The following is a 26,457-nucleotide window of genomic DNA, read 5'->3' as shown; positions in this document are numbered from 1 at the left end:
CACTGGCTCTCTAACCAGCCAAGGAGACTTGTCATCCCTATGTCAGACCCCAGGGCTGGGATGCTCAATAAGTGACTCAAACTGCTCACTCTGTTGGGAAGATCTCTGCCTGTGTTAACTTCCTCCTCTTCTGAATCCCCTGGGAAATCTTGAATACTCTTTTCTTTCTGCCCAATTCCATATGGGTCTTACAGCTGTATTTGTGCAAGAGTCTGTGAGTCTCCAGGTAGTTTTCACTGAGAATTGTTCCACATGTGTATTTGTAGAACAGTTTTTGGAAAAATTAAATAGATTTTTGATATGCTCAGCGGAGGAAGTGAGTTCTGCGTCCTACTCTACCATCTTGATCTCTTTCTTCAGACAAATTAGACTTTAAAACAGACTCTCCAATGAGTCTGCTGTTGTCTAACAGTGCCCTCTCCATTGCTAACTACCACACAGTAGTCAGTTCTCTGTCGTATATGACTGGTGATTCTTTCCCTCTTGAAACTGTTTTGTCAATTGAAATCTGTAGCACAGCTTCCTTGTTTGGTCTTACTTCACTGAATTTAATACAAGTCTTGGACATGATACTCCATATGATAAATACTTAGGTGATCATGATGACATGAAAATATATAGTTATTAGATTTTTACAGAGACGTACACGTGCACAACAGATAAATTTATTAACTGTATGGCATGATGATTATTTACTGTTCATTATACGGAAGTGGATCACTATAAAGGTCTTCATCTTTGTGGTCTCCATGTTGAATAGACTGAGGAGGAGGAAGATGAGAGGTTGGTCTTGCTGTCTCAGAGGAGGCAGAGATGGAAAAGATAGTAGAGGTGGAAGGGGAGGCCAGAGAGGTAGGCACACCCAGTGTAACTTTACAGAAATACATTTAATTGCTGTCTGACTTTTTTGCTTTTTCATTTCTCTAAAAATGTTCCTATATGGTACCAATCCTTCTTTCATCATTTGCTTTTTGTTTCAGTGCCTGTTACATAGAAGGGTCCGTGTCTTATATGAAGTCAGATGCAGCCTTGAGTAATCAAAATTGTTCTCCCAGATCATGCATCAGTTGTTTTCTGTCACTGCTTCTTCTCCATCCTCTTCCTCATCATATGGCACTCATTTGGACACAGTCACCTCCATCAAGTCAGCTTCTGTTCATTCCTCTGGTGTGGTGTCCTTCTGTTGTTGTTGTTCAGTCACTAAGTCATGTCCGACTCTGCGACCCCCATGAACTGCAGCATGTGAGGCTCCCCTGTCCTTCACTATCTTCCCAAGTTTGCTCAAACTCATGTCCATTGAGTCAGTGGTGCCATCCAACCATCTCATCCTCTGTCACCTCCTTCTCCACTTGCTCTTAGTCTTTCCCAGCATCAGGGTCTTTTCCAATAAGTCAGCTCTTCATATCAGGTGGCCAAAGTATTGGAGCTTCAGCTTCAGCACCAGCGCTTCCAATGAATATTCAGGGTTGATTTCCTTTAGGATCTACTGGTTTGATCTACCTGCTGTCCAGGAGACTCTCAAGTCTTCTCTGGCACCACAGTTCAGAAGCATCAATGTTTTGGCACTCAGAACCATGTCTTGAAACCCTTCACCCCCCACCACCTTTTTAGCTATCTCCAGAATCTCTTTCATGATTTCCTTGAATGGCTTTGTCATAAATCCTGTGAAGTCATGCTTAAAATCTGAACATAGCTTTCTCCAGCAGGAATTTATTGTTTGGAGCTTATTGACTTTCACAATTTTTTCTGTAACAGTGATGGCATCTTCAGTGGCAGACTTGCATGGTGTCTGCATTAATAATCCTTTAATAAATAATCCTTTCCATAAAGTACCATGTGTAACAAGCCTTAAAGGTCCTTATGACCCCCTGATCTAGAGGCTGAATTATAGCCATTGTGTTCAGGGGCAAGTAGATCACTTTGATGCCTTTGTTGTTGAACTCATGGGATCCTGAATGGCCAGGTATGACCTAAATCAAATCCCTGATGATTATACAGTGGAAGTAACAAATAGACTCAAGGGATTATATCTGATAGAGTCCCTGAAGAACTATGGACAGAGGTTTGTAACACTGTATGTGAGGCAGTGACCAAAACCATCCCCAAGAAAAAGAAATGCAAGAAGGCACAGTGGTTGTCTGAGGAGGCATTACAAATAACTGAGAAAAGAAGAGACAAGAAAGTCAAAGGAGAAAGGAAAAGATATATCCATCTGAATGAAGATTTCCAAAGAATAGCAAGGAGAGCTAAGAAAGCTTTCTTAAGTGAACAATGCAAAGATATGGAGGAAAATGATAAAATGGGAAAGAATAGATATCCCTTCAAGAAAATCTGAGATACAAAGATGAGATACAACGATGGGCACAATAAAGGACAGAAATGGTAAGGACCAAACAGAAACAGAAGAGATTAAGAAGAGGTGGCAAGAATACACAGAACTGTACAAAAAAAAAGTCTTAATGACCCGGATAACCATGATGATAGGGTCACAGACCTAGAGCCAGACATCCTGGAGTGTGAAGTCAAGTGGACCTTATTAGGAAGCGTTACTACAAACAAAGTTAATGGAGGTGATTGAATTCCAGCTGAGCTATTTCAAATCCTAAAAGATGATGCTGTTAAAGCACTGTATCAATATGTCACCAAATTTGGAAAGCTTATCAGTGGCCACAGGACTAAACGAGGTCAGTTTTTATTCCAACCCCAAAGAAGGGCAGTGTCAAAGAATGTTCAAACTACCGTACAGCTGTGCTCATTTCACATGCTAGCAAAGTAGTGCTCAAAATCCTTCAAGCTAGGCTTCAGCAGTATGTGAACCAAGAACTTCCAGATGTACAAGCTGCTGGATTTTGAAAAGGCAGAGAAACCAGAGATCAAATTGCCAACATCCATTGGATCATAGAAAAAGCAAGAGAATTCCAGAAAAACATCTGCTTGCTTCCCTCGTGGGTCAGATGGTAAAGCATCTGCCTGCAATGTGGGCAACCAGGGTTTGATCCCTGGGTTGGGAAGGTCCCCTGGAGAAATAAAGGGCAACCTACTCCAGTATTCTCGTCTGGAGAATCCCATGGACATAGGAACCTGATAGGTTACAGTCCATGGAGTCACAAAGAGTCAGACACGACTGAGCAACTTCACTTTCTTTCAGTTTTGTTGACTATGCTAAAGCCTTTGACTGTGTGGATCACAACAAACTGTGGGAAATTCTTCAAAAGATGAGAATACCAGACCACCTGACCTGCCTCCTGAGAAATCTGTATGCAGGTCAAGAAGCAACAGTTAGAACTGGACATGGAACAACAGACTAGTTCCAAATTGGGAAAGGAGTAAGTCAAGGCTGTACATTGTCACCCTGCTTATTTAACTTATATGGAGAGTACATCATGCAAAATGCTGGGCTGGATGGAGCATAAGCTGGAATCAAGATTGCCGGAGAAATATCAACAACCTCAGATGTACAGATGACACGACCCTAATGGCACAAAGCAAAGAGGAACTGAAGAGCCTCTTGATGAAAGAAGAAGATGTATCCAAGGTGATGAAGGTGAAAGAAGAGAGTGCAAATGCTGACTTAAAAATCAACATTCAAATTATTAAGATCATGGCTTCTGGTCACATCACTTCATGGCAAATAGATGGGGTAAAAATGAAAACGGTACAGACTATTTTCTTGGGCTCCAAAATCACTGCCGAAGGTGACTGCAGCCATGAAATTAAAAGATGCTTGCCCCTTGGAAGAAAAGCTATGACAAACCAAGACAGCGTATTAAAAAGCAGAGACATCACTTTGCTGACAAAGGTCCGTTAAGTCAAAGTATGGTTTTTCCAGTAGTCATGTATGGATATGAGAATTGAACTATAAAGAAAGCTGAGTGCCAAAGAATTGATGCTTTTGAACTGTGGTGCTGGAGAAGACTCTTGAGAGTCCCTTCGACTGCAAGGAGATCAAACCAGTTGATTCTAAAGGAAATCAACCCTGAATATTCTTTGGAAGGACTGATGCTGAGGCTGAAGCTCCAAGACTTTGGCTACCTGATGTGAAGAACTTACTCATTGGAAAAGACCCTGATGCTGGGAAAGATTGAAGGCAAAGAAGGAGATAACAGAGGATAAGATGGTTGAATGGCATCACTGACTCACTGGACATAAATTTGAGCACTCTGGGATATGGTGAAGGACAGAGAAGCCTGGTGTCTGTAGTCCATGGGGTTGCAAAGAGTTGGACATGACTTAGTGACTGAAAAACAATGAACATCACCAGGGACATTGTCCAATATCTAAAGAATTTTAAGAGGCAGTCCTTTTTTGGCAAGGTACTTCCTGACTTTAGGAACAACACATTAATTAATGGAACTAATTCAGAAACCTGGAACCTGTCCAGGCTTTCTTTTACAGCCAGAAGATTGGCAGCTGGTGATTATCTTTTTCCCTTCAAGGCTAGGGTCTTAGCAGCTTTGTAGATAATGCAGTTCTGATCATAACCTAACTGCATTTGTACAAAAAGAGTTAGCATTTCCTCTTCTGCCTTGAATCCTGGTGCTTACTTCTTCTCCTTAGTAAAAAGTATCCTTTGTGGCATTTTCCCCCAGAGTAGGGCACTTTCATCAGCATTAAAAACATGTTCAGGAAGATATTCTTTCCCCGCAATGATTTTCTTAATGGTGTCTGGGAACATATCTTCTGCCTTTTGGTCAGCAGAAGCTACTTCTGTTATCTTGGTTTACACCAAATCTCTTTAGAAAATTATCAAACCATCCTTTGCTGGCATTAAATTCTCCAGCTTTAGATCTTCACCTTCCTTTTACTTAAAGTTCTCATATAATGACTTCTTTTTTTTTTTAATTGTGTGTGTGTGTGTGTGTGTGTGTGTGTGTGTGTGCATGCTCAATCGTGTCTAACTCTGTGCTACCCATGGAATATGGAGCCTACCATACTCCTCTGTCCAGAAATTTCCCAGGCAAGAATACTGGAGTGGGTTGCCATTTCCTACTCCAGGGGATTTCCCAACCCAGGGATTGAACCCACATCTCTTGCATTGGCAGGCATATTCTTTACCACTAGCGGCATCTGGTAAGCTCTTTTGAATCATATTAGAGTCTATAGGTATGCCTTTCTTTTTTTCCCTCCAAACTCACCAAATTATGCTGTATCCTTTACTTTTGACTGTGCTGGGTCTTGGTTTCTGCATTTCTCTAGTTGTAGCCAGTGGGGCTATTCTCTAGTTGAAGCGTGCAGGCTTCATTGCAGTGGCTTCTCTTGTTGCCGAGCACGGGCTCTAGAGTACATGGGTGTCAGTAGTTGCGGCATGTGGGCTTAGTTGATCCCTGGCAGGTGGAATCTTCTTGGACCAGGGATTGAAACTATGCCCCCTGCACTGGCAGGCAGATTCTTAACCCACTGAACCACCAGGGAAGTCCAAGTATGCCTTTCTTATAGCAATCCTGCATCCACATGAAAGCTTCATTTTCAACTTGAGATAAGAAAGTGTTTTGCCAATGGTGCAAGGTTTTCACATCTGCTTATAACCATAGCTTCTTGAATTTCCTTTTCTTTTTTCACAGTGGTCCTTATGCTAGATTCATTTATTCTGAAATCGTGGGGAACTGTGGCTTCAGACCTCCATTTGTGGTTCATATAAAGCACTTCACCTTTTTCTTGTAGTATCAGGACTTTTCTCTCCTTCTTGGGAGCAAACCCAGCATCACTAGTGACACTTCATATGGGTCCCATATTGTTACTCAAGGCTTACAGTATTGCACTAAACACAGTGAAAAATATACAAGAACTGCTAGAGATCACTTGTTACCATGACCTGCAGTTTATTGCAGAGATGAATCGCTCCTTCAGATGCTTGGCGTTACCTTACATTTTAAGTGGACACTCACAATGCTTGTTGTTTTTCAGTCGCTCAGTCATATCCAACTCTTTGCGACTCCATCGACTGCAGAACACCAGGTTTCCCTGTCCTTCACCATCTCCAGGAGCTTGCGCAAACTCATGTCCATTGAATTGGTGATGCCATCCAACCATCTCGTCCTCTGTTGTCCCCTCCTCCTCTACCTTCAATCTTTGCCAACATCAGGGTCTTTTCCAATGAGTTGGCTCTTCACATCAGGTGACCAGAGTATTGGAGCTTTAACCTCAGTCTCAGTCCTTCCAGTGAATATTCAGGGCTGTTTTCCTTTAGAATTCACTGGCTTGATCTCCTTGCTGTTCAAGGGACTCTTCAAGTGTCTTCTCCAGCACCACAATTCAAAAGCATCAGTTCTTCAGCACTCAGCCTTCTTTATGGTCTGACTCTCACATCCATACATGACTACTGGAAAAGTCATAGCTGTGACTATATGGACCTTTGAAGGCAAAGTAATGTCTCTGCTTTTTAATGTCTCTAGGTGTGTCACAACACTTGAATTCACAGCAAAAGCAACAGAAGGTAGTTATGAATTTGTTTTAGTAGTATAGTATGTCCTACAGTTAGTTTTGAGCAGTTATCATTTAATACTGCATCTTTGTTTACATTTCTCTTGACTTTGAATGGCATCACATATGGTCTGTAAGTGTCTGTGTGCATAAGTTCAATAAATTTTAACATTTTATAATAGATTTGTGTGTAGTCTTGGGAAAGATTAAGGGCAGGAGGAGAAGGGGGTGACAGAGGATAAGATCATTGGATGGCAACAATGACTCAATGGACATGAATTTGAGCAAACTCTAGGAGATGGTGAAAGACAGGGAAACCTGGTGTGATGCAGTCCATGGGGTTTTAAAGAGTCAGACATGACTTAGCGACTGAACAACAACGAAGTGATAACATAGACTAATAACTACATATATTTTATGCATTCATGACATACCTGACTTTTTCTATATTTCTAGGCTGTGTGGTTCATATGGAAGTTTTTTCAAATTGTCAAAAATCTCCAAAAAATTTTCCAGTATATTTATTGAAAAAAACTCTGCATATAAGTGGATCCATGCAGTTCAAACCTATGTCACTCAAAGGTTAACTCTACTTTTAGACCACTGCTGCTTTCTGTTGATTCAGTAGTTTGGGTTATCATAGAGCTGTTATATATATATTTGCCATCAGATTTATTTTCAAGAAACTCAGAACCTCTATTGCAGCCATGGTAATTGGATGTGGTTCCAAATTTTACTCATAATTAGCATATTTTTTATAAATTTTAACTGTTGACTTAGTGTTTGTTTTGTCACTTATTTATGTTTTTGTGGGAAAATAGTGTAAAAATTATTAAATGATGAAAAAGTAATTAAAGTGTGGTTTTAAAATCACAGAGATCACATTTTTTGATACTTTTAAGCTAAAAACATCCCATGTCTGAAAATGGAACCAATGAACAAAACCTTATGTCATGTATAATTCTGTCAGGATTTTTGATGATTAAAAGTAAAATAAATATATATATAATGCATGTTGAAATAGAAACACATTCTCTCACAAGGAACCAAATGTGAAAATCTTGATGTGCTTGGCTTCAAAGTCAAGCTCTGTTCACTTGAGAACAATTGCCAATTAATACCCCTCATTTCCCCCATAACAATAAAATATACTAAATGCTTTAGTCATGCACTGCACAGGACATTTTCTGTTGCCCCAGGCAGTCATTTAAAACAGCAGATTAGCTTATGTGGAAGAACAGAAGTTGGGGGATTTGCTTGCATACACACATCGCAGAACCTTTTAAAAACTCAAAAACATTTTTTAAGTCTCCAAAACTTTTGATTAAAATGGATACACCCAGAATGTTTCATGTTTGTTTAGTGGGAAACTTATTCATGGAATATCATAGGTGCACCCTGGTTTGTACTTTCTCAAACTGTCCTAGCATGGCCATAGAGAAGATTGTTTCTGACTGATCTGGTAGTGGGAAAAATACAAATGTAAGAAATGACAGTTTTGTTTTGTTTTGTTTTTTAAGACTTCACTTTTCAGAGCAATTTTAGATTCACAGCTAAATTAAAAGGAAGGTAGAGATACTTTCTATTTCCCACATATGTATAACCTCCCCCATTATAAATATCCACCACCAGAGCAGTACAGTTGTTACAGTTGCTGAACATATATTGACATATCACTGTCAGACACTGGTGTTATTTCAGGCACTGTTGGAAAAGAAGAATAAGGATTTCAAAGCAAAGAAGCCTATGCGTTTTCTTCAAAGAAAGCCAGTACCTCAACCTCGACTTCCAACTCCAACCCTGGAGATGAGTTCCAATGTAAGTTTGAGGCTTTTTTTATTTGAAAAGCTAAGTTCAGCTTCACTATCTGTTTATTCTCCAGATAGTTTGGGTTAAAAACAAACCTAACATAACCATGTTCATTTCCCAAGGTCTGAATTACATTTCCTTTATCCTTTATTTCAAATGCACACAGAAAAAAAAAGCAAATTGAAATCTAAATTCAATCCTTTTCAAGAATAAAAACACAAAGAATGAAATCTTCCCAAGAAAAATAGGCATCAGAAGGTAATCCTGATGTATGTCAAATAAGAAGATGGAATGATGATCAGATACTGTAACTGTATTCCCACATGAAGTGGTTGATGATAGCTGGAATTAGCAAGGAATCATCAAGACAGGCCAGCTTCTGGGTTAAGATTGGCCAGAGAGCTCACTCTGACTCCAGGGCTATGCCTTACCTTCTCAGGGCCCCACACTCAGTTTGGTCAGCATTTCAAGAGTTGGTTAGGATTTAAAGGACTGATGCAGAAAACTCACAAGAAACTGCTGGAGATGCCACAAATTTGCAAATTTGTTATGTATAGTTAAAGCTATGGTTTTTCTAGTAGTCATGTACAGATATGAGAGTTAGACCATAAAGAAAGTTGACCACTGAAGAATTGATGCTTTTGCATTATGGTGCTGGAAAAGACTCTTGAGAGTCCCTTGGACTGCACAGAGATCAAACCTGTCTGTCCTAAAGGAAATCAACTATGAATATTCATTGGAAGGACTGATGCTAAAGCTTAAACTCCAATACTTTGGCCACCTGATGCAAAGAGCCAAGTCATTGGGAAAGATCCTGATGTGGGAAAGATTGAAGCCAAAAGGAGAAGGGGGCAGCAAAGGATGAGATGGTTAGATAGCATCACCAACTCATTGGGCATGAGTTTGAGCAAACTCCAGGAGATGGTGAAGGACGGGAGCCTGGCATTCTGCAGTCCATGGGGTCGCAAAGAGTTGGACACAACTTAGCAACTGAACAACACCACCATACTTTACAGAGAAAACTATAACTGCCTGGTATATCAGGATGTTGCTCTTGGGAGGTCAGTTTGTTCTTTCCCAACACAGGGCAGTTCTCACACAAAGCCAAACTGCACATAAGGTTGTGCTTTGCCAGAGCAGGGGAGTTGATGGGAGATCTTACTAGCACCTCCAATGGCTCTGAGATCTCTGGAGAGGTGGGAATGCTCCTGCTGACTGGCCACAATGCGCTTCTGGGCAGCATCCTCTTTTCTAGACTTTGTGCTGACCACTGCCTGTGGTTAACATGTCTTTCACAAGTGTTAATGCCATTGATTCCACTATTGATATCTTTTGCATTCAGGGGCTTTAATTAAATTTGTAGACTCTGTTCTTTTTTGCTTTTACACATACTTATTTAAGGTGATTTTTGTAGATTGCTGATTTTGTCCATTATATTCTGATTTTACCAGTTTAGCTAAATTCTTGTGAAAAGCACCTCATTTTTAACTCCAGTATACCCCAGCTGCATTCTTTGTCTCATGTTTGTGTTCAGTCACTAAGTTGTGTCCGACCTTTGCAACCCCACGGAATGTAGCCTGCCATGGGGCTCCTCTGTCCATGGGATTTCCCTGGCAAGAATACTGGAGAGGGTTGCCATTTTCTTCTCCAGGGGATCATCCCAACCCAGGGATCAAACCCTTGTCTCCTGCATTGACAGGTAGAGTCTTTACCACTGAGCCGCCAGGGAAGCTTGCATTCTTTGTCTACTCATGATTAAACATGAAAAAAAAAACTATTGCAAAAGGGATATTATTAGCAATACCTACTGCTTCAAGAAAGATTTTGTTGGAAAGGAATATAGAAAAAATGAAAACGGCTTAATTTGTAAGGATAGCACGACATTGGGTGAATTTTTTGCTTTTGATATAATTTACCAATAATATGAAAAATATAATGAATTTTGACAATACTTTAATGTCATGTTTAAAATCCTATGTTCAAAAAAGGATACTGTTTTATTTCTTGTTTTATTTCTCTTTAAGTCCTTCTGGTGTCTAGCTTTTTTGCTAGATATAAATCTTCAAAAAAGTATTTGATGGCAACTGCTGAAGTTCTCAAGCTGCTTGGTTCTCTCTTTGTTTTTTTAGGAAGAAGAAGATATAGAAATGGCAGTGATCTACCTTCAAAAGTTGCTCCGGGGCAGAGTTGTTCAAAACATGGTGTGTAGGGTGGACCCCTGGCCCTGTTCTTCTCCTTTGAGACTAGATTCAGAGTGCACCCATGCTTGTTTCCTTGGGGGTAAATTGCCTCCCACACCCCGCTGTCCTGTGGAACTATGCTATTGGGTTACCTACTCTTTCCCTTTTACTGCCATAGCTAGCCCAAGTGAGTGGCACAATATCAAGGAAAGAAAGGACCCGCCTGTTGTTTCCTGTAGTGTAACCAAGGCAGTATGAAGCTAATGTCTTCCATGGAATTGCTGAATCCAGCAGTTTTCATACATGAATTTTTACTATTAAGCATCACAAACCAAGTGGGTTCTCTAATTTTCCACAGTCATAATAATCTGAGTTTGCATATTAGCTAGCAATGCATGAATAATAAATGGAATAGCTAAATAAATAACTATAGTTTTGAACTCTTAACTGTGTATGCTCACATTATATATTCTTTACCTGTATCAGCACTTTTTTTTCTATCAATTACCCATTTTACAGGTGAGTAATACGAGCCTGAGTGAGATTATGTTTACTGTCAGCAAATTCAACTCTGGTCTTCCTGACCGCAAAGCCTTAGTCAGATCATTGTGCTTCTTAAGTTTAAAAAGGGACTGATGTAAAGCCTCAGCTAAAACATTTTTTCTTCCCCAGACAGCTATAACTCTTAAGAGACTCAGTTATGGTGAGTCAGTCCAGGGAGGCTGGATGAACCCCTGTGTTCAGCACTATTCCCTATCCTCCTGGCATTATTTCCGCAGGAGAAACGCCACAGTGAAGTTCAGACAGCAGGTCGTGTATTCCAGACCAGGAGCAGATCTCTCAGAAAAGAAAACTGACCATGAAACATACCACCCCCAGGCTTCCTAGGGGAAGAGCGCAGGAAATGAAGGGAAGGCTCCAGTTTCTTAACATGACCCGAGAGTTGTCACCTTGTCTTGGAGGCATTTTAAGAAATTCAGTCAACAGTTAACTGATAGCTGAGTTCCTTCTCTGCCTGAACAGCTGAAGGAGCAGAAAACAGGGCTGACGCCTAGCTCTGTGGCATACACCTGGTCCGTGGCCCTGAAAGGTGGAGCAGAACCCGCTGTTCATGAGCGCCTCGCCAGTCACTGCCTGCAAGGCCTCGTGCCTGCACTGGCAATGCTGATTTGCGGGTCTCTCTGGTTTGATTTGATACAGATGTTTGAAGGGAAAGAGAAGCGACTGGAGTTGATCCAGGAGCTGCGCACCAGCCACGCACTGCAAGAAGATGACAGGCTGGTGAAGAAAGCCGAGAAGCAGGTGACCCTGGCCCTGCAGCGGCAGAGGAACTTGCACGAACACAAGGTTCTTTCCTCTCCTCTCTTGTCCCATTTTCACCCTTGATTTTTATTATTGTGCAAACAACAGTACAATAACAACAGATGAAGTGATGTAAAAGAATGGCTGATTCATGTCAATGTATGGCAAAAACCACTACAATATTGTAAAGTAATTAGCCTCCAACTAATAAAAATAAATGGAAAAAAAAAGAAACACCCCCCCACAATCCCAGCATTTTTTGCCAGTGGCACTACTGTCCAAAATTTGAATGGACTGTATCCTCCCTGAGTTGAGTATGCTTTTTTTTTTTAATTTGCAAAAAGGAAAGAAAAAAAGCTTTACTATTTTAAAAGGTTTTCTTTTCCAATTTTTCTTAAATATTTCTATTTAGGAAAATATAATATTTCTATTATATTTCAGTGGAAGTTAAGTAGAATGAATAAATACTGAAAGCAATAAGAAAAAGTGAGAAATGAGATTTTAAAAATTGTCCACACTTGAGATGTATGAGTTTTGGAGCTGTATGTAGCTCATGCTCCTTAAACTACATATTAAATATGTTAATATGTTATTCTGTGACTTTCGTCAGGTCCTCTGAGCTCTGTGTGACTGACAATAGCTGGTGATTGCAGCTGTAACCCAACAACTGTAAATGTGTTTCCTACTTTCTGCTGGTATTTGTGTTTATATACACAGTAGTTAATGTTGACTAAAGTGGAGGTATACTTTTACTGTCTCTCCCACTTATCTGTAAATCAATGTGAAAAGAATCAATTTGCAGAGTGTTGTAAGAAAGTAGACTTACAGCAAAGTTAATATTACCCACCTTTAGTCACACACACCACTCTCCTGCTGTGAATTGGGCGCAAACGGTCAGCAGCTCTGAAGCGAGCACCCCTGTACTCCCTCCATGTGACAGCAGGGCTGGGGTGCTCTCTGAGTGACGGGGGCTGGTTTGGGAGAGGGAGGGAGAAAGCCACAGATGGTGAGACCCAGCCAAGGGACCAGAGAAGGAACAGAAGAATGTAGTCACTGGAGTCTCTGAATCTGGGGGCCCTGGAGCCCCTGGGCATGATGGAGACGAGCTGCACATCTGTTCAGACAGAGAGCAGAATGCTCAGGCAGTGGAATACCCAGGACCTGGATGCAAGAATGCCCACCCCGGCCCCTTCAAGGTTTCTGATTATAGACTTGAGCAGCTACAACTAAGACTATCCAAAGTTTTTAATTCATCTGTCCCATTTAGTATATAAATATTTGACTGACAGACATGATGACAGCTAAGAGCTAAGGGAAGAAGTAATGGGAAGAGCTGTCACACAGCCACAGACTCACTCTGTTTACCTTCGGCTACTCCTGGCTACACCTGCGGGATGCAGGCATCTGGGGCAATGGGCATCTCAAGTACCTATAGCAATGCTGATCCTCTCATTTTCTCCCTCTCTTATATCAAGGGGAATCATCAGTGTGAGAGCAGCAAGTATCTGGGAGAAGAGCCTTTCCCCCTTACCACTGAGGCTAGGAGCAGAAACACAGTACAGTCTTCTTAAACACTTTTATTCTCACTGTGCCAAAGCCAGGACAGAGGGATCCATAAATAAACACTGTGGCTTATTCCTGGCCAGGAACTCTGGGCCCCTCTCTACCTCAGTGACTACATAGACATGTAGGCTTATTTCCTAGTCTGTTTCAAAGGCAGTTCTTAATGACTTTGAAGTTACTTAAATGAATAAAAAGTACCAAGGTTTTCTACTTTCATGTTACTGAAAAGCTTAAAAATTCCCCAAACTTGGTGTTAAAAGACCAAGCATTGAAAAATTAAAAGGTATCATGAGTGAATTTCTAGGAGATTCTATTTTTTTGAACTTCAATATTATCTTTTAATCAAAACCTTGACATTTCCCTTCATGTCTGGGAAGACATAAGCACTTTACCTTCTGGATAAAATTGAAAGGAAAAAAAAATTGTGTGGATGCTAACTAATGTTTTGCTAAGCTATCATCTATAGCTGAACAATCTGCTTCCTCAAGTCTAAGTTTGTATCATAAGTTTTCCTAGTAAAACCGTTGGGTTTTACTAGGTGCGTTCTGAAAGGGAAGTGACTGTCGAGGGTAATCCAGCATCCCTCCTCGTGAATCACACTTCTTAGTGGAATCTGTATCTTCATAGTCATATAATTATTTTTAAGGTGTCGCTGGTTGAAAACCATTTGGCTGGACTGGAAGGAAGGGTGCTGGCGGACATGTTTGACTTCCTGTCCAAAGAGCTGGTGAGGCTGCAGGAGGAGAGGCGGGTCCACGCCCTGGCCATGCTGGCCGAGCGGCAGCGCCGGATGCGTGAAGCTGAAGAGAGCGGCCGGCGCCAGGTGGAGCAGAGGCGCCTGCAGGAGGAGGACCAGATATTTAAGGAGGCAAGTGGGGACATTGTAAGGAAGCCATTTGTAAGGAGCCGAGTCAAACCCAAGGAACCTCAGGATAGGTGATGCTTTCATTTTTTAGTTGTCTTCAACAGATAATGTGTTGGGGTCCTAGGATATGCTCAGCAGTATGTAAAGGCATTGTGGAGTACTTTGGAGGGAAATACCAGGCATGGCCCCTTCTCTCCTAGAACTTAAATCCTATATAACATGCAAATAAAGGTAGAATAAGAAAATGTGGTGTTTCCTGAGGGAAACAAATGGGGCCCAGTGACACATTTTTACAGAGGTCGTTGGGGGTACTTGTTGTATGAACAGGTTGGAGGGAGGACAAGATGGAAATAAGGGACCTGAAAGGAGTCTAATGAACTAACTTAGGCCAGAGTGAGAAATAGGGTGAAATCAAGTATAAAGTCCAGTTTCCAGTGTCAGTGAGTAGGGAGATGATGGTTGTTTTCCGAGGCGGGAAAGCTGAGGGCTGAATAGGTTTGGGGCAGGGGTGGAATCGGGAGTTTGATTTACATTAGTTTGAGATATCTTGGTAGAGGTGTCATTTCAGCAAATGAATATATAAGATGGAATTTAGAAGAGATTTTTTTCCTAAAGATACAAACGTGGGAGTTAAGAATGCCAGGCTGGTAAATTAGAATTCTGAACAAGACCCAGTGGATGTGAAATTCCAGACTGACCCAGATGCAAACTCAGAGGAAATTTGAGGAACCAATAATATCTCAAAGCACTCTTGCCCTCATCAAGAATGCAAAAGCTCAAGTGATAAAATTGGAGGGGATTTGTGAGGAAGATTTCTTTAAAGGGAGCTGTGCTGTGACTAATACCCACCCCCTCCACCATATCACACCTAGAGTTTGGGGAGAGTATGTCCCCTTTCTTGGGGAGCTTGATGTGTGTTCTTTCAGTTAGGGTGTCTGACCCCCAGGAATGCAGAGGTGGAAGCTGGGCAGGCTGAGGGGTTTGGGCACAGAAGAGGCTGTGTGGGCGGCCAGCACACCCAGAATATGTCAAAGCAAAGACTGTCTCCCTTGGGCCAGATGGGAAAGATGGAAAGTGCCAACCTTTTTTTAAAAAGTGCCAATTTTTTTTTTTTTTTTAATTCCTGTCCAGGAGGCTATCTGAATTGTAAATATGGATACTTTTCAGCTCCTTGGGTGAGAAAAAATAATGCTATGTCAACTTGAGGCTTTCTTATTTGATTTGTGATTTTAAGGATTTACCCAATTCCCAGGGAATTAGGATTGATTCATAAATAGTATTTGCTGTTTTTTCTAATTAAAAAAATTGATTAAAATTAAAGATTTTCCATCTTCTATACAGCTTAAAAACTTGTAGGTTGTATATTGTCAAGTGCAGCTTTTTAATTGGAGTGGAGGATCATCTCTGGTGTCAAACAGCCTATAATAATAATTTGTATTCTAGTTTCCTGTCATCCTAACAGCTTTTATTTACATAGAATTACTGAGATTTAGCAATTTTTAGCAAACGAGAACTTACTATCCCCTACTGAAATCACTAAGGAAAAACCAACTGGGATGGGAAGAACCAGTTGGGAGTGAGAATAAAAGGAGAGAGACAAAGGAACCACTACACTCAGAAATATGAAAAGGAAGATGCTGGTGAAAGACTTCTAGGAAGGTGTCTTCTAGATGGGAACAGCCCCAGGAAATGTCAGCATGTCTGGGAGGGGCATGAAAGGGTTAAAATGACCCTTCTGGCCTGATTTAACGATCATTTATGTAAAGAATATATCCATCTAGGGATGCCCCCATGCATCATTTACATTCCCTATCTTCCATCATATGATCCTTTTATAGATAAATATGCTTGCATGCACATAAATATACCAAAAACCAGAAATGTACACATTAGTAAATTTCCAGGAAAATAACATATATTGAGAAACATAGTCACAGACTCATATTTAAATACATATACACTTCATGTCCATACGTGAAGACACATTCACAAACATAATCCCTTGTGCACAGTATTAGCAAAGATGTGGAGGACACAGCGACACACACATAGCCACCCGAACGTTTCCTTTACTAACTTATGCACATACAAGCACAAATGTGTCCACAAACATGCACATTTATAAAGATGTATGTGAACACACAAGTACATATATTGTTAGAAGTAGACCACATTAAACTTCCCACCTCTGAACAAGACTCAACTGTCTAATTGTTCTGTTCTAGGTGTGACTTGTCTCTTGAGTAAGATTGTGGTCTCCAGGATAGCAGGCATGTTGTATATCGCTTTGTGCCTTCCACAGCACCAGCGTAGCCCTCTGTACACAACAGGCGTTGAGAAAATATATGTTGGTTGGTTGGCTGATACCATATTAAACTATGGTCATTGGGTCTCTCCCATAAGGGAGGCACAGGAATTCAAGGATGTGGACTTGGTATTTCACTGTAAACATTTCATATTCAGAGTCCTGCTATAGTGCCAGTCAAGAAACAGGTACTAAGTTGTTACTGAGTCCCAAGCATTATCTCAGAGATAAAGAAATATTTAGACATTAAACAGAAAGTGCTCTTATCCCCCAAAGCTCAAAATCTATTGAGACTACATAGAAAACAAAGTATGACACCCTTGATGTTTGTGATACTTCCTGTGTATCTACCTGTCAAACAGGCAAAACTAAATTGTATTATTTATGACTGAAATCTTAAGGAACAAAACTGTAAAGAAAATGAAGTCTGCCATAAACTCATGAGCATGGAAAGGAGCTGTGGTCAGATGGAACCCACTGTGACCTCTGGGATACTACCAGTGGCTTGACCAGAATTCATTACACTGTACATTTATGTGCTTTGCACTTCTCTAAATGTATATTCTATTTCACAATTTCAGAAAGCTTTAAAAAAGAAGCAGTCCAGGACTGATATGATAGTTTAAAAAAATTCATCAGAGATCCAGAATCCTTCTAGATTTCTGCTTTTCTGTCCCTGGGGCGTGACCCTCATGGCAGTTTAAGACGACTGGTGCCTCCTGCATTTTGTCCCCATGAAATGAGAAATGAGAGAAAAAAATAAGCTAGGTCTTTCCCTTTAAGAATCCTTTAAGAGAAAGGAGAGAAAGGATGTTGTGTAAATCTTAGTCTCTGCCACAGTTAGGTAGCTTGACCAAGTCACACTGCTGGTAAGAACAAAGACAAGACCTAAAACAGGGTTCCTGAGTCAAGCCTGTGATCTTTTTGCAGTGTTTTGTATTGCCCACCCCAAATTGAGACCCGTAATTCTAAAATGAGCCAAATATGTAGGGTCTGCCCAGAATGGGTAGATACAGGTCAATTAGAAATGGACTACAGTTGTTTTTTTTTTTTTTAAAGGAATGTACAGTGCAGGGACTATTGACTTGATAAATGAAATAGACATGCTAAAAATGTTGGCCAATTTTTGTGCATTTTTCTTGTCTTGCTTATGGTAGTAGCATTCCTTTTCTGAGTAGCTGAAGTATTTGGGGCTTTTGCAGGTGATTAAAGTTCACCAAAGCACTGTAACTTCCTATCTGGAGGACATAATACTGAACACTGAAGAGAACACTGCAGAAGAACAAGCCAGGGCGGAAATAGAGAAGATGGCTGAGGAAATCAATGACATTGCTTATGAAATGGAAAGCCGGTGTGTACCAAGGGGACAGATGGTGGGATGGACAGCCCCTTTGCTGTTACTCATATGTGTTTTTCAAGAGCCTAAGATTTCACCACCAAGGAGAAACAAATAACTAACTCATGCTTCAGTATGCATTTAGTTTTAACAGCAGCCAGCAGACCTGTACTTTTGTATGGCAGGAGCCGCACATTGGGAATAGAATTTTCAGTTATCCTCGGCAGTCTGGATCACTTTCATATTTTTTACTTTTAGAATATCACAAAGCTTGAAAGCAATGTGAGTACGTCCAATTTTACTTGGATATCACCCCAAGGTTTTTGGCTTCCATGTGTAAATCGTGTCTCTTAACACTCCCTTCCTGGGAGGCAGGGGAAGTAAAGGACAAATTTGGATTTTCCAAGGAATTAAGGAAACTCACCAGGAATGTGCTATTTCAGATCACTCAAGGAAAAGGCAGTCGTAGAATCTGAGCAGTGGGGCTCCTTACACACGCAAGGAGGATCCAAGTGTAAATCGGCAGCTCAAGCAAGGCAGCAAAGGAAACACTTTTAATATGTTCTTATTTTTCAGTCGAACTCAGCTTCAGTCAGAGGAGATTGTGGCCGAGTTGGTTTACAGTTTCCTGATCCCGGAGGTGCAAAAGGACTTTGTTAAAGAAAAGGGTAAGCCAACATAAATGCTTCACTCGATAATCTTTTTAAAGATATAAGCTATTTTCAATATTCCAGAGATTTAAAACTGAGCAGAGGCATGGGGGAGATTCTGAAGAAGAATCAGAGTTATCTTCAAAGTTTGTCAGGTTCTCTTGATGCTGTCCAATGGCAAAATATAATCACCTCCAGTATGGATGCATGCGGTTCTAATAAGTTTGATGAAGCAATAAGTTCCAAACCTCCTTTAAGATGCAGTTCTCAAGTTCTCAGAGGAGGTGTATTTTGGGGTTTTTGTTTTTGATTTGAATAGTTGATTTACAATATTATGTTAGTTTCAGGTATACAGCAAAATGATTGTTATTTATATATGTATATACACACACACACATCTTCTGATTCTTTTCCATTATAGGTTAACAAGATATTGAATATAGTTCCCTGTGCTATACAGCGAATCCTTATTTATTTTATATATACTTGTGTGTATATGTTAATCCCATATTCCTAATTTATCCCTCCCCCATCTTGTTCCTCTTTGGTAACCATCAGCTTGTGTTTTGTGATTTGATTTTTTCAACGTGAAACAAATGTTGAGAGTATGCAGGGTTTTCCAACTGTAGCTGCCTTTTGGAGGCAGGGCATGTGCAAGTCAGGTGCTGAAAAGCGGGAAGCCTTGCAGACCTAATGCTATTCTGCAGCTCTGCTGAGTCACAATATCTTTTGTTCCTGCCAGGGCTCATCTCAGTATAAATATCCTCACTTATCATTTGCCAAAAGTGGCATGTTTCTAAAGATTGCTGGTTTTATTCAATAGAGGAGGAGAAGAAAAAAAAAATGTGTTTTAAGAAACAATGTTCTTCCAGAGCTTTCAGGGTACAGTGATAGTCCTGGGCCCAGAGGGAGGGGGTGCGACCAGTAGATCAATATTTAAGTGAAATATGAGCCTGGGAGGTTTTAAGAGTTTGCAGGAGAATTCTAGACAGGTTTAAGAGAAGTGTAATATTTCAGATCACGTAACTAGGGAGTAAGGAATGGTGGAATTCTAATGCATTAGAAGAGAACAAAGAAATACCCTGTTTTCCCATTACACGATTGTACTGTAGTTTTTAAACCAGTACCCCCAGCAATGAGCACTTAGTTTATTCCCGTGTGTTTTCCTGTAAATAGCTGTGAACATCCTGGTCATTCTTCTGAGAGTAAACTCCTAGTAGTACAATGCTGGAAATACAGTATGTGTGTTTTACATTTGATAGATACCACCAAACTGCCCCCACAAAAAAACAAGTCATATCCCCATCAACAGTGTATGATAATGCCTCTACCAAAAAAACTTCAATTTTTAGATCAAATAATAAGTATTCCTGTCTCACTTTCCATTATAAAAGGGATCTTAATGTTTTCTAGATCCTTAAGAAAATAAGCAACTCCTTTCTCCTCCTCAATCCAAAGTGAGGCCAGCCTGTTTCATATCAGTTCACCTGAAGAAGGGGAGAAATCCTGTGTTTAACAGTTACTAGTTTGTAACCCTCTCCCCCAGCTTCTCCTGACTCTGAGAGGAAGGAGCTGAAGAAGTCTTGATCTATAGGAATCAGTGGGAGTCATCTGTGGGCAAACTGAGCAAATCCTATCCTCTTCCCTTTATAAGGACATAGCCCAAATGAAGAAAGCCATCTGGACGGGGAGTACACATTGTATTTCTTTCTCTTTCCAAGTAAGTCCATGCATATAAATACTCTTTACTCCAAATTAAGAACTATCACATACAGACCATTTGATATCTCATTACTGATTTATTTGGATGCATTAAAAAAATTTTATTGAGGTCTCGACTTATTAGTTTCAGCTGTACAGCAATGATTTAAAATTTTCATAGATTACATTGTTTAAAGTTATTATAATATATTGGCTATATTCCCTGTGCTATACAATATATCCTTGTAGCTTATTTACTTTATAGATGGTAGTTTGTATCTCTTAATCCCTTATCCCTATCTTGCTTCTCCCACTTCCCTTTCCTCACTGGTAACCACTTGTTTGTTCTCTGTATCTGTGGCTCTGTTTGTTTTGTTAAATTCATTTGTTTGATTTTTTGAGATTCCATATGTAAGTGATAACTACAGTATTTGTCTGTCTATTTCATGAAGCACAGTACCTTCCACATCAATCCATGTTGTTGCAAATGGCAAGCTTGTTTTCTGTTTATGGTTCTGTAGTATTCCATTATGTATGTGTGTAAACTCACACATACCCATGTCTTTTTATCCTTTCATCTGTTGATGGACATGTAAGTTGCTTCCATATCCTATCTATTGTAAATAATGTGAGGAGCCAGCTCATTGGAAAAGACCCTGATCCTGGGAAGGATTGACGGCAGGAGGAGAAGGGGAGACAGATGAGGTGGTTAAGAAGCATTCCTCCCTCCACAGTTTTTTGAAAAGTTTGAGAGTAGGTATTTACCTGTGAAGCCATCTGGTCCAGACTTTTGTTTGTTGGGAATTTTTTTTTTTATTACTTATTCAATTTCAGTACTGGTACTTGCTCTTTTATACTTAATTTTTCCTGGTTTAGCCTTGTGAGATTCTACATTTCTAGTAATCTGTCCACTACTTCTTGGTTCTTTATTTTATTGGTATATAGTTGTTCATACTGTTCTCTTATTTCTGTGGTGCTGGTTATAGCTTCTCCTTTTTCATTTCTTATTTTATTTATTTGGCCCCTCTTTTTTTCTTGATGAGTTTCACAAAGAATTTATCAATTTTATCTTTTCAAAGCAACAGCTCTTATTTTCATTGATATTTTCTACTTTTTAAGAAGTAGGCTACATTTCATTTATTTCTTCTCTGATCTTTGATTTCTTTTCTTCTACTGACTTCTGTTAGTTGCTCAGTATATGATCACATTCTTGGTTTGAGATATTTCTTTCCTGAGGTAGGCTTGTATCACTATAAACTTTCCTCTTAAGAGCTGCTTTTGCGACATCCCAGAGATTTTGGATCGTTGCATGTTTTACTTCATGTGTCTCCATGTATTTTTTAAATTTCTTCTTTGATTTCTTTAGTGATCCATTGGTTGTTAGTGGCATATTGTTTGGCCTCTGCATGTTTTTAGTATTTTCTCATAGACTAAAAACTAAAAGGAGGCTTTTAATTTCAGAATTGTACTTAGAAAAGATGGTGAGATTTAAGTTTTATTAAATTTATTGAGACTTGTTTTGTGGCCTCAGTTCAGTCACTCAGTCGTGTCCGACTCTTTGCAACCCCGTGGACTGCAGCATGCCAGGCCTCCCTGTCTGTCACCAACTCCCAGAGTTTACTCAAACTCATGTCCTTTGAGTCAGTGATGCCATCCAACCATCTCATCCTCTGTCGTCTCCTTCTCCTCCCGCCTTCAATCTTTCCCAGCATCAGGATCTTTTCAAATGAGTCAGTTCTTTGCATCAGGTGGCCAAAGTATTGGAGTTTTAGCTTCAGCATCAGTCCTTCCAATGAATATTCAGGACTGATTTCCTTTAGGATGGACTGGTTGAATCTCCTTGCAGCCCAAGGGACTCTCAAGGGTCTTCTCCAACATCACAGTTCAAAAGCATCGTTCTTCAGTGCTCAGCTTTCTTTATAGTCCAACTCTCACGTCCATACATGACTACTGGAAATATCATAGCTTTGACCAGATGGACCTTTGTTGGCAAAGTAATGTCTCTGCTTTTTAATATGCAGTCTAGGTTGGTCATAACTTTCTTCCAAGGAGTAAGCATCTTTTAATTTCATGGCTGCAGTCACCATCTGCATTGATTTTGGAGCCCCTAAAAATAAAGTCTGTCACTGTTTCCCCATCTATTTGCCATGAAGTGATGGGACCAGATACCATGATCTTAATTTTCTGAATGTTGAGTTCCAAGCCAACTTTTTCACTCTTCTCTTTCACTTTCATCAAGAGGCTCTTTAGTTCTTCTTCACTTTCTGCTATAAGGATGGTGTCATCTGCGTATCTCAGGTTATTGATATTTCTCCTGTCAATCTTGATTCCAGCTTGTGCTTCATCCAGCCCAGCATTTCTCATGATGTACTCTGCATATAAGTTAAATAATCAGGGTGACAATATACAGCCTTGACGTACTCCTTTCCTGAGTTGGAACCAGTTTGTTGTTCCATGTCCAGTTCTAACTGTTGCTTCCTGACCTGCATACAGATTTTTCAAGAGTCAGGTCAGGTGGTCTGGTATTCCCATCTCTTGAAGAATTTTCCAGTTTGTTGTGATCCACACAGTCAAAGGCTTTGGCATAGTCATTAAAGCAGAAATAGATGTTTTTTTCTCAACTCTCTTGCTTTTTTGATGATCCAACAGATGTTGGCAATTTGATCTCTGGTTCCTCTGCCTTTTCTAAAACCAGCTTGAACATCTGGAAGTTTATGGTTCACGTACTATTGAAGCCTGGCTTGAAGAATTTTGAGCATGACTTTGCTAGTATGTGAGATGAGGGCAATTGTGCGGTCATTCTTTGGTATTACCTTTCTGTAGGATTGGAATGAAAACTGACTTTTTCCAGTCCTATGGCCACTGCTGAGTTTTCCAAATTTGCTGTCATATAGAGTGTAGCACTTTCACAGCATCATCTTTTAGGATTTGAAATAGCTGAACTGGAATTCCATCACCTCTACTAGCTTTGTTCGTATTGATGCTTCCTAAGGCCCACATGACTTCACATTCCAGGATGTCTGGCTCTAGGTGAGTGATCACACCATCGTGATTATCTGGGTCATGAAGATCTTTTTTGTATAGTTTTTCTGTGTATTCTTGCCACCTCTTCTTAATATCTTCTGCTTCTGTTAGGTCCATACTATTTCTGTCCTTTATTGTGCCCATCTTTGCATGAAATGTTTCCTTGGTATGTCGAATTTTCTTGACGAGATCTCTAGTCTTTCCCATTCTATTGTTTTCCTCTATTTCTTTGCGCTGATCACTGAGGAAGGCTTTTTTATCTCTCCTTGCTGTTTTTTGGAACTCTGCATTCAAATGGGAATATCTTTCCTTTTCTCCTTCGCTTTTCACTTCTCTTCTTTTCACAGCTATTTGTAAGGTCTCCTCTGACAGCCATTTTACTTTTTTGCATTTCTTTTACTTAAGCGTGGTCTTGATTCCTGTCTCCTGTACAATGTCACGAATCTCCATCCATGGTTCTTCAGGCACTCTGTCAGATCTAATCCCTTGAATCTATTTCTCACTTTCACTGTATAGTTGTAAGGGATTTGATTTAGGTCATACCTGAATGGTCTAGTGGTTTTCCCTACTTTCTTCAGTTTAAGTTTGAATTTGGCAATAGGCATCTTGTGGCCTAGCATGTAATTTATCCTGGAGAATGTTCCATGTGCACTTGGAAGGAATGTGTATTCTGCTGCTTTAGGATTACATGTTCTGTATACATATCTAGTAAATTCATCTGGTCTGGTGTGTCATTTAAGGCCAGTATTTCCTTATTAATTATATATGTGGATGAACTGTTCATTGATGTAAATGGGGTGTTAAAGTGCCTAGTATTGGAAACCTGGATGGAGTCATACAAAGATTAAAATGTTTTTGGGTTTTGTATAAATATGGAAATTTCTAGATGAAGAGAAGACTATTCTTTCAGGAAAGCGGTTTGTATTTCACTGCAGAGAAATTTCTGAATAATTTCATTTCTCAGTGCAGATTTTCATTTTCATTGCCTGTGACAGAGGGACCCATATCCTAGGTCTTGCTGTAAAATAAATTCTTTCACACACACACACACACACACACACACCCTAGTATTATGTGTTACTGTTGACTTCTCTCTTTATTTCTGTTAATATTTTCCTTGTGAATTTAAGTGCTCCTGTGTTAGGTACATCTATATTTATAATTATTTCTTCTTTTTGGACTGATCCCTTGATTATTATATAATGTCCTTCTTTGGCTCTTATAACAACCTTTGCTTTAATATTTGTTTTGTCTGATATAAGTATTTCACCCCTGCTTTTCTGTTGATTTCTTTCTGCATATAATACCTTTTTCTACCTCTGTGTGCACTTCTGGATGTCAAGTGAGTCTCTTTTTTTTAAATTTATTTTTATTTTCGACTGCACTGGGTCTTCATTGCTTTGTGTGGGCTTTTCTGTAGTTGCGACGAGGCGGCGCTACTCTGCTGCAGTGACGGCTTCTCTTGTTGCGGAGCATAGGCTCTAGACAGGCGGGCTTCAGTAGTTGCAGCACGCAGGCTCAATAACTGTGTGCATAGTAGCTGTGTGCACAGGCTGAGTGTCTCTGAGGCCTGTGGAATCTTCCCAGACCGGGGATCGAACCTGAGTCCCCTGCACTGGCAGGCGGATTCTTATCCAGTGCACCATCAAGGAAGTCCCAAGTGAGTCTCATTATAGGCAGCATATATATGGTTCTTTTGTATATACATTCAGTCACTGTGTCTTTTGATTGGAGCATTTAGTTCATTTACATTTAAATTAATTATTGTTAGGTAAGGAAGATCCCCTGGAGAAGGGAATGGCAACCCACTCCAGTATTCTTGACTGGAAAATTCCAGAGACAAAGGAGCCTGGCAAGCTACAGTCCATGGGGTCACAAAGAGTTGGACACAACTGAGCAATACACAACATACACACATACCCGTTGATAGGTAGGTGTTGCCATTTTGTTCATTGTTTTGGGGTCGTTTTGGTAATTCTTTTGTTTATTCTTGCCTTCTCTTCCCTTTTAATGATTATTTTTAGTGTTATTTGGATTTCTTTTTGTGTGTGTATCTGTTGTAGATTTTTGGGTTTGGGATACCATTTGGTTTATACATAGATGTAAACAACTCTATATATGATTAAGATCTTTATCTCTTAATTTCAAATGCATTTTAACAAGTCTGAATTTGTATTGTCCTCCCTTCATAGTTACTGTTTTTCTCATATTTTGTGTCTAATTGCTTTGTGTATCGCTTAGCTGCTTACTGTGGAGATAGGTGATTTTAGTACTCTTGTCTTTTAGCCTTCCTACTAGCTTTCTATGTGGTTGATTTACTACCTTTACTATATATTTACCTTTACCAATGACAGTATAATAATTTCCCCCATAATTTTCATGTTTCTAGTTTGACCTTTTCTTTTTCCCTTAGAGAAATCCCTTTAAACTTTCTTGTAAAGCGGCTTTGGTGGTACTGAACTCGTTTAGCTTTTGCCTATCTGTAAAACTTTTGATCTACCAAATCCAAATGAAAGTCTTGCCAGGTAGAATATTCTTGGTTGTAGATTTTCCCTTTCATCACGGTAACTGTATCTTGCCACTCTTTCCTGGCCTGCAGAGTTTCTGCTGAAGAGTCAGCTTGATAGCCTTATGGGAGTTCCCTAGTACATAACTTGTTTCTTTTCCCTTGCTGCTTTTAATAATATCTCTTTATCTTTGATTTTTGCAATTTTAATTACAGTATGTTTTGACATGGTCCTCTTTCGGTTGATCCTGTCTGGGGCTCTCTCTGTGCTTCCTGGACTTGCGTGTTTCATTCATTTCACAGGTTAGGGAAGTCTTCAGCTATTATGTCTTCAAATATGTTCTCTGCACTTTCTCTGTCTTCTCTTTCTGAGACTCCTGTAAGGTAAATGTTAGTGTGTGTGATGTTGTCCCAGAGGTCTTTTATACTGTCCTTATTTCTTTTTTTTTTTCTGTTTAGCTTAAGTGATTTCCACTGCTCTCTTACAGCTTACTGATCTTTTCCTTGGTATTAGTGTATTTTTCATTTCAGTTACTGTATTTTCATCTGTTTAGTTCTTTATATTTTCTAATTCTTGGTTAAAAACGTTTACTGCTCACTCTTCATCCATTCTTCTCTAGAGTTCCCTTTTTTGTTGCTATTCTGCCTAATTTTTTTTTTTTATTGAAGTATAGTTGATTCACAATGTTAATTTCTGCAGGACAGCAAAGTGATTCAGTTATATATATGTACACATCCTCTTTTTACATTCTTTTCTGCTATGATTTATCACAGGATGGTGAGTATAATTCCCTAT

General features: G+C 39.8%; 1 protein-coding gene across 3 annotated transcripts in view; it reads left to right on the top strand.

Moving 5' to 3' along the window:
- The window catches only part of CFAP91 (cilia and flagella associated protein 91), a 97,855-nt gene that overhangs the window by 53,433 nt on the left and 17,965 nt on the right, over positions 1–26,457 (top strand). For 2 of the 3 annotated variants that reach the window (XM_061167084.1, XM_061167086.1), the window contains 7 exons: positions 8,122–8,238; positions 10,359–10,430; positions 11,610–11,756; positions 13,921–14,142; positions 17,647–17,795; positions 18,357–18,448; positions 20,085–20,150. In XM_061167084.1, coding sequence (XP_061023067.1) covers positions 8,122–8,238; positions 10,359–10,430; positions 11,610–11,756; positions 13,921–14,142; positions 17,647–17,795; positions 18,357–18,448; positions 20,085–20,150 — 865 coding nt within the window. The remainder of the gene's footprint in view (positions 1–8,121; positions 8,239–10,358; positions 10,431–11,609; positions 11,757–13,920; positions 14,143–17,646; positions 17,796–18,356; positions 18,449–20,084; positions 20,151–26,457) is intronic. The other variant, XM_061167085.1, reaches the window with a different exon arrangement.

Source organism: Dama dama, chromosome 19, assembly GCF_033118175.1.
Source record: "Dama dama isolate Ldn47 chromosome 19, ASM3311817v1, whole genome shotgun sequence".
Taxonomy (NCBI): Eukaryota; Metazoa; Chordata; class Mammalia; order Artiodactyla; family Cervidae; genus Dama; species Dama dama.
The sequence above is the reverse complement of the archived record's forward strand: the minus strand, read 5'-3'. Positions and strand labels throughout refer to the sequence as shown.